Genomic DNA, 9,481 nt, shown 5'->3' with positions numbered 1-9,481 from the left:
GGGAGGCTGACCCACAGCTTTTACCCGTGCATCAAAAACAGGACTGCTCACCCCCACCACAATACTTCGTTTCAACTTACCCAACTCTTCACCGGGCATGGTAACCTGAGGACCTACCTCGAGAGGTTCTTGGGGAAGACTGATGGACATTGTGAGTGCGACCTCAACGAAGAGGAAGACACCCAGCATATCATCTACCACTGTCCACTCTACTCCAGCCAGCGTAGACGTCTCATCGATGCTGTGCTCAACTGTGGGTATCACTGGCCCTGAATTTTGGATACCTTCACCAGCAACAGCAAAGTGTTTTTTGCGCTAAAGAACTTTGCCAAGGAAATCAGAATTCTGGACTAATTTTCCCTCGGCCCATCGGCTGGCACTTTTGACTGTTTTGTGTGTTGTGTGATTGGACTTCCATCACTGCACTGTTTGTCGCCCTCTTTGACTGTCCTCGACCATTCGTGTGGTCTCCTTGCCCGCCTGGAGGGCTACTGTGCGGTTTTGTTCTTGTATATATTTTGTTATTGCATTACCACCTAGATTGTTACTGTAACACCTATGTTATCCTTTATTGTCACTTATTTTACTCTAACATTTTGTGTGTTTTGTCTCCTGTGTATTATCATGTAATATTATTTATCTGTTTTCATTTGTGCCCCTGCTATGTTTAACCATCCATGTATTTTATTATATTCTTGTCATATTAGCATCATCACAACTGTATTAGCCTTGTTTAGTACCACAATTTTCTGTAGTTTTAAATTATAGTTAATACGGTATCAAGTTCCATACTGTTACTATGTTTCCGCGATTTATATATGTAACCCAATGTCAATGTTTGTAATCTATGTTTTGTATCCTTGTATCCTACTGTTTTGTTTGAAATAAATGCGTTGCAGGACGCCGATGAGTCTCATGGGCTTAGGCTGGCTACTTTCCTCTTTCCTATCTTACTTTGCTTCACCTTCAGTCTTACCCCCTCTCAACTAACTTTAATCCTTCTTCCTTTTCTAGTCTACCCAGGGCTATACCTATTGGTCAGGCCCTTTCTCTCTGTCTGTCTGTACATTCTCTAGCTAGATAGCCATAACACAGCATTTGTAGCAGCGTGAGAGAGGAATGTAGTTATCTATCGCTATTATTGCCCATTGCACAATAACATACTGCTGTTAAATTAACATGTTCCTGGTAACTCCTAGTATTGTTACTAGGATTTACCAGGAACATTCCTTGTATCATTACTAAGAGTTTCCTGAAGGACAACGTGTAATCTAGAAGTGTCTGTCGTGTTGCGGTTTATTTTGGTTAGAACACAGCAGAAATAGAGAAGTCGCGGTCGACGTTTTCATCACGAAAACGTCTACGTCAGACGTTCAGCGCCGCTTTCCTATAAGTCTAAAAGCTTGACAATGGCGTTTGCATTGTCAGTGGAATCAGGCTCGACGTCCCAAACACCATTGCCAAACTTCTAGGCCTTTAGGAAAGCGGTGCTGAACGTCTGACGTACACGTTTTTGCGTTGAAAACATTGGCCACAACCTCTCTAATATTGAAACTCCTGGAGTTTATGTGTAGTGTTTGTTCCACTATATTGCCCAGGACATTTAACAGAATAAACTTAGGTTGTCTGGCTGCCGAGTATTTGATTTCTAACCTGTTCGTTAATGTTTTTACTAAATTTATGGCAGCCACCATTTTGTCGCTGTCACCCTTTGTATTTAATTGAATGCAAACTCCGTTATTCCTAATTTTCCTGAGTGCTTTAACTGAGATTCCTAACTGACTAAGTTTTATATTTGTAGTGAGTGTTAGTCTTATTTCATCCTGAGTGATATTAATGTTTTCTTTTGGAAAAACGAGAACTGCGTGTTTGCCAGCACTGGACTGTGTATGTTTTTGGACTGTTTGTTTGTTTGTTGTTTGTTGTGTTAGCCCTTACAGCAACACCAGCTTAGGAGGAAGTTGGTAATCTAGTTGGAATAGTGTTTTATGCAGTGTCTAATATTTTGTTGACTTTACTATCAATGAGAGAGTCTACCTTCTCGGAAACCTCCTGTTGAATATGACCTGACACTATTTGCTGGGGATTTCGAAACAACTTCGCTAATTAAACTATTCAAATTATCAACATCGTTGTTGGGACGATGTCTCGTGATATACAGCAGACTATATCACGAGATATAGTCTGCTGTATCACGAGCAGACTATATCACGAGGCATTGGAATGGGGAGCTAGATAGTGGAGGGAGTTTGGAGCTGGCACTTTTCCTTACAAGCTAAGTAGTACGGTTCAGATCAGGTGTTTGCGTTGGACGAATATCTAACGCAATATGTGGATGAAATAGCTGGCCATTTCATCCACATCATGCGTTGGATTTTCTAGCTGCCAGATTACTGAGAATAAATACAACTAAACACAATGAATGACATCTGCTGTTTCCTTTCAGTTATGAGGTTATGAGTTTACTTTTGGAAGACAGTGGATAACTATTACTTTGTGCTGACAAGCGATAATGAAATACAATCAAAATAAAAAAATCATTACATGTATTTTGTGATTGCTAATGAAGGATTGTACAAACCGATTTGATACAAATTTTCATTTTACATGTTTTTCTATACTGAAATTAGAACTACAGCATTATATAAAAATCACAACTCTGGGCAGCAATTTTTAATCATATTTTTAATTTGGTTTAAAATACATGCCTACCATTTGAAATTAATAGTGGTTTGCTCCTGTACATCATATCTTTTTGTTAGAAAAGGAATCATGCTGGACATCTATCAAACTCCTTTCAACAAAATATTTTTAATTGAAATAACGTGACTTTCGATTTATCTTAGACGTTGGGTTATAGTAAATCGGAGCCTTCAGCATGTAGGCCTTCTATACATGGACTTGACTTTCATAACTCTAAGTACATTTTGAAGTTATAGAACGATGGTCAGACCGAGAGACAACAGTGGGATTTTACAGGTCTCCAATTTTTTAAAATTGCAGCCTAATAATGTCCTTGATTTTTTAACCGTAAAATAAACAGATATTTACAACAAATTTTTGCTCCAAAATCTAATTTTTATTGTTAAAGTATAGTACCTTCTCAAGTGATGTTATGTGTAAGACTTTTCTATATTTCTCGTCCTGATATTCTTCTCCAAATATAATATTTTCTCTAATTGTTCCGTTAAATATCCATGCTTCTTGTGAAGAATAAGATATTTTTCCTTTCACTGATACTGTTCCAGAAATAATAGGAATCTCTCCTAATATTGACATCAATAAAGATGTCTGACAAGGAAAAAAAACTTTGGATTAGTAAAGAGAAAAACAATACTTAGTAATTATGATTTTAAACATCAATCGTAAACTTTATTATTTAAAAAAATAAACTTTTTTTAAATATATAGTTATATTAGTAAAATTATGTCATATATTTTAATTAGGACGAGAATCTAATAGAACTACGTCTCTTCATCTAGCAGTATTTGTTCACTGTATCACTGTATTGTTTCAGTGAAAAGTATGAATTTCGAAAATACCGCATTATCTAGCAATATCTGCTGAATTTCGGCAATTCATAGATATCACTATCAGAGTTAAAAAATTGACGTCAGTTTGGGTAATGAAGACAGCTTCAAATCTGAATAACAGCTGAATGGAAAACAGTTCTATTATCTGACAAATCTACTTTTCAAATTTGTTTTAAAAATATTGATCAAAAATGATTTGTATCAGTACTGGCCAAACAACTACCGTACGTTCAGGCGTATAAGACAATCCCCGACTTTGAGAAGATTTTCCTAAGTTAAAAAGTCGTCTTATATGCCGGAAAATGTAGTAGTAAAGCGAGCAGGTTTGTGGCATCAAGACCAGAAGCAAGCATTATTAAAGATATTTGCGTGTACAGGTAACACCCGTATAACACGGTAGTTACGTTCCAAAAAATTTCCGTGTTATGCGAATCCGTGTTATGCGAAACAAAGAACTAGTACGAAAAGGAGGGTTAGGTTCCAAAAATAAAAAAACATGCTACTATATTTTCATAATTAAGGTAAATATCTTTATTAAAATTTTCTTAAGTGATACATATTATAAATTGAACAATGTTTTCTTTGTCATCACTAAAAGCACCATTAACCGAAAGCGTTTTATTTTTGGCAAGTTATCGTTATCCTCTCAGCATTTTTCTGCATTATTTTCAGATTCACGCTTTATCTTTTGCAAAAAGTGTATGCAATTTTAGATTGCTTGCTTCTAGTTAAAAGATCTTTATAAATTTCCTTATATGGTGCTAAGCACTTATGGAATAAGGGAAAAACATCTGGCAACACCAGAAGCAGAAGCGTCGAGATCTGGCAAAATTGAAACAATTTTCGCGAAGGACCATGTATATGGAGATGAGAAAAGAAAATTTACACACTGAAGTACTAATAGTTTACGAAAATAATAATTTTCGTGAACTATTAGTACTTAAGTATGTAAAAATTTATTACATTTCATGTTGTACGAGGGTTTTACCCATTTCTCGAACCGGTACTTTTATAGCACGGATTCAGAGTGAATCCGTGCTATAAAAGTACCGTGTTATACGGAGGATGGTACCAATTCTCGAACCGTGTTAGAGCGAATCCGTGCTATAGAAGTGCCGTGTTATACGGGGGTTACCTGTATTTCTGCTCGTTGTATAAGTAAACTACATTTCTATAATTGATTGATGAAAGCCTAGGCGTATATCCCATGTTTTGGAAACTAACTTGCTTACTTCCAGAAGAATGCTGTTGCGGAATCGTTTCTTCTCATTCTATGAAGATAACATTGAACTGTACAAGTTTAATTAACATAATCAGCGAGTCACTTCGCTAGAAATAAATAAAAATTTACCTCGGCCTGCATAGTGCTCAGATTGTTCCTCTATAGAGAAAATTTGGAGAATTTAAAAAAAAAAGTATTGAGACAATAAACAACAAGTATGAATCAATTTAAAAATAGTATTGTCTGAAAAATATAAATACAAATTACGGAAAATTACATAGCTGTTGAATACCATGTCAAAACATTGAGAGAATATTATATCCTTTAAATGCTGATGTCACAAAATGGTAATATGCCGAGTCTTTGATTGTCATTGACCACATATTGCAGGCATACATAGACAAATATGTCATTGTTGTATTGGTTTCGTTATTTAAAATATTTTACTGTGATTATAATCTACATCTATATACCGTGTTTCCCCGAAAATAAGACATCCGCAGAAAATAAGACCTAGCACAGATTTTGCTGAATTGCGAAATATAAGACCTCCCCCTGAAAGTAAGACCTAGCGAAGTTTTTTTTTAGTCCAAACGGTCATCGACAGATGGTTGAAAGTACAGCCACTGATTGGTCAGCAGACAATTACGCCACACGGCATGATTTGCATAAGACTATGGCTTGGGAATCACAGATTTGCATAACGTTACGGCTGGTGATGGCTAANAAACGTTGTAAAATTAAAGATTTGCTTAATCATCTGACGTCAGTAAAATAAACGTCATTATATTCAGCATCAATATGAGACAAAGATTCTGTAAACTGTCGACGTTTTCTTTAACAATAGAATCGTACCGATTATCAATCTAACACCTTTCGAAGTGAAATTTAATTGAAATAACGCAATTTCCGGGTTGCCTCAAAAGTCCGTATACAGTTACTCAGGGAATCCTACACTTCCCGTGTCCAGAACTGGTCGCTTTACTTATCTATCAAACTCCGTTTCTGAGATTACGGAATGACTGACAGACAACAGTGGGAATTTACAGGTCTCCAATTTTTTTCAAATTGTATCCTAATAATGACCTTGTTTTTTATAACCGTAAAAAATAACAGATATTTACAACAAATTCTTGCTTCAAAATCTAATTTTTATTGTAAAGTATATAAAGTTTTTACCGTCTCAAGGGTCGTTATGTGTAAAACTTTTCTATATTTTTCTTCCTGATATTCTTCTCCAAATATAATATTTTCTCTAATTGTTCCGTTAAATATCCATGCTTCTTGTGAAGAATAAGATATTTTTCCTTTCACTGATACTGTTCCAGAAATAATAGGAATCTCTCCTAGTATTGACATCAATAAAGATGTCTGACAAAGAAAAAACTTTAGATTAGTAAAGAGGAAAACAATACTTAGTAATAATGATCTTAAACATCAATCGTAAACTATATTATTTAATAAAATAAACTTTCTTTAAATATATAGTTATACTGTATTAGTAAAGTCATGTGATATATTTCATCTAGGACAAGAATCTAATAGAACTACGTCTCTTCATCTAGCAGTATTTGTTCACTGTATCACTGTATTGTTTCAGTAAAAAGTAGGAATTTCGAAAATACCGCATTATCTAGCAATATCTGCTGAATTTCAGAAATACAGTAGATATCACTCTCAGAGTTGGAAAATTGTCGTCAGTTTGGGTAATCAAGATAGCATCACCTCTGAATAACAGCTGAATTAAAAACTGTTCTATTATCTGACAAATCCTCTCTCCAAATTTGTTTTGAAAATATTGATTAAAAGTGATTTTTATAAGTACAGGTCAAACAACTACCGTACTTTCAGGCGTATAATAAGACGATCCCCGACTTTTGAGAGGATTTTCCTATGTTAAAAAGTCGTCTTATACGCCAGAAAATGCAGTGGTAGTGTTGCTGGCATCAAGACCAGATGCAAGCATTATTAATGATATTTGCGTGTATTTCTGCTCGTTGTATAAGTAGACTATATTTCTATAATGGATTGATGAAAGCCTAGGCGTATATATTCCACGTTTTGGAAACTAACTTGCTTACTTTCAGAAGAGTGCAGTTGCGGAATCGTTTCTTCTCATTCTATCAAGATAACATTGAACTGTACAAGTTTAATTAAGGTAATCAGCGAGTCACTTCGCTAGAAATAGGCCTAAATAAAAATTTACCACGGCCTGCATGATGCTCAGGTCATTCCTCTACAGAGAAAATTTGCAGAATTTTAAAGAAAAAATTATTGAGACAATAGGCAATAAATATGAATCAGTTTAAAAATAGTATTGTCTGAAAAATGTTAATACAAATTCCGGAAAATTACATAGCTGTTGAATATCATGTCAAAACTTTGTTAGGATATTATTCCTTAATTAAACCAGGTGTTGCCAAACTTTTATCCCTTAGGGGCTACTTTTTCGGTAAAATATAGTCTGCGGGCGACTATGAATATGGGCAAACAATTTTAGGATTTTTATATGCGCGTGCATTAACATTCATTTGCATTGTTCATCGGGATAAATACAAACAGTATGGGTACGTTGCACAGACAGTCTATTATTGTAAGAATAATTTATCGAATTAAGATTTTTAAACATTAATTTAAGTGAAAGCAAATTGTTCAACTTTAGCTTCGCGGGCTACTTTCAAAACTTTTGCGGTCGACCGCAGTCTACGCGTTGGCCGACCCTACTTTAAACAGTGATGTCACAAAATGGTAATATGCCGTGTCTTTGACTGTCATTGACCAAATATTGCAGGCATACATAGGCAAAAATATCATTGTCGTACTGGTTTCGTTATTTAAAATATTTTACTGTGATTATAATTTACGTATAATTTTTTGCAAAATTTTTGTAAATAAATCATGTGGTCGACTTCTATCTTACTGAGTTGTATTATAACTATGTATAATTACATAGAGTAAAGTAATGAGATTTTTGGGAGAAAAATGCACACGTACAATAAAAGTTTCTACATTATAGACTATATATATCATGTATATACGAAGATTGAAAAGTGAAATTATTACCTTTCCTGATCCAACTGAACCAATAACAGCTAACAATTCTCCAGGTTGTACACATAACTTAATCCCATTTAATGTTAATCCANTGAATGGTACACACTCGGTAAGTAATCCTACAATTTTTTGTTTATAACGTAGTTTATACGGATTATTTCCAAAAAAATATACGTATTTTGGAAATGTTGAGTCGGATTAGTCTAGAATCGATTAATTTTATGGAAGAAAACCTTTCAACCAGCCGTAGTCTGTAAATTTTACACGTGTCGGGCTGTGATTGGAAAGACTCGTAAGAAATGGGATTCCTAAACAATGGAACGTATCTATGATCTTATGGGGGGGGTCGACTGTAATAAGATTTTTGGAAAAAAAATAAAAATGCATAGGTACAATAAAAGTTTTTAAATTATAGACTATATATATCATGTATTACGAAGATTGGAAAGTAAAATCATTACCTTTCCTGATCCAACTGAACCAATAACAGCTAACAATTCTCCAGGTTGTACACATAACTTAATCCCATTTAATGTTAATCCGATTTTCTAAAAGAAATATATAATTAAAATACATAAAATTAAACCATAAAATTGTAATAAATTATAACTCTTTAACTTGTTGTGTACCCACCAATTTTTAATTTTAATGTAGTTAAACATAAAAAATACTTAAAACTGAAAAAAACGAAAGAAATGCGTTAATTTTGAAGAGAAAGCTTCAAAGTTTAATTTCCATTGTCTTGGCTTCTTGTGTAATCTGACACAAATGAGTCATTGTGTTTACAGCTGGATGTCCTTGAGAACAGCTGGTGTTGGATTTCCTGTAACATTCTCATAGAAGTCTCAGGATGATCACGGTTTAAAGTAGGATGAATACTAGCTGGCCGTATATTTTTTAAAATTTTTAAAAAATTACGATTTTTATTGCCTTTTCCGACCCTCCGACTTAATTAAACTTATATATAGTAAAATATATTAATTTAAAAAATTAAAAAACTATTACAATCGCGATAATTTTTTTGTGCAGAAAAAAGTTTTTGAAAAAATTTGGAGACTTAAAAAACATTGAAAAACCCAAAAGAAAACTTTTTTCAGAGGGTCCGAACGCCCGAGTTTTATGTAACGCTATGGACCCTGCCAGAGTTAACTCGGGAAGGGTCCATAGCGATCATAGGGATACGGACTATGCCCGAGTTAACTCGGGATATGGGCTTAAGTTGTATAATATTATGCCTTAAAGCAGCGTTTCTCAAAGTGGGCGATAACGCCCCCTTGTGGGCGCTGGAGGCTTTCAGGGGGGCAGTAGAAGGCTCAAAGAGAATTGGGGGGCGTTAAGGAAATATAGAGGGGCGACGGCAGAAAAATTCTATATATAAAAATTCGACGGAATATATATAAAATGTTGACATTTTATATATTTTTTATTTTTTATTGAAGGTCACAACTTGAATATTTCTAACACATTGACTTTTATTTTAGCTCAGCGTTTCTCAAAGTAAGCAATAACGCCCCCTTCTGGCGCGATGAATAGATCTATGATAGAGGCAGGGTATTGAACGGTGACCAAAGGCAAAATTGGGGCTGATAAGAGGAAACATTGCGTTTAATGGTTTCCAGATGATGAGAACAATGTACAGTAAGGGCACAAAGTGTGAGATTCATAGAAAAGT

At 34.6% G+C, this 9,481-nt stretch overlaps 1 protein-coding gene across 1 annotated transcript in view; it reads right to left on the bottom strand.

Moving 5' to 3' along the window:
* LOC111640908 (multidrug resistance-associated protein 4-like) overlaps positions 1-9,481 on the bottom strand; it is an 89,729-nt gene that overhangs the window by 63,753 nt on the left and 16,495 nt on the right. Inside the window, exons 9-10 of the mRNA XM_023387002.1 lie at positions 8,271-8,357; positions 3,100-3,291 (exon numbers count right to left, since the gene is read on the bottom strand). Of these exons, the coding sequence (XP_023242770.1) occupies positions 3,100-3,291; positions 8,271-8,357 (279 nt within the window). The remainder of the gene's footprint in view (positions 1-3,099; positions 3,292-8,270; positions 8,358-9,481) is intronic.

Source organism: Centruroides sculpturatus, unplaced genomic scaffold, assembly GCF_000671375.1.
Source record: "Centruroides sculpturatus isolate CEXI.00-Female unplaced genomic scaffold, Cexi_2.0 scaffold1225, whole genome shotgun sequence".
Lineage (NCBI taxonomy): Eukaryota > Metazoa > Arthropoda > Arachnida > Scorpiones > Buthidae > Centruroides > Centruroides sculpturatus.
The sequence above is the reverse complement of the archived record's forward strand: the minus strand, read 5'-3'. Positions and strand labels throughout refer to the sequence as shown.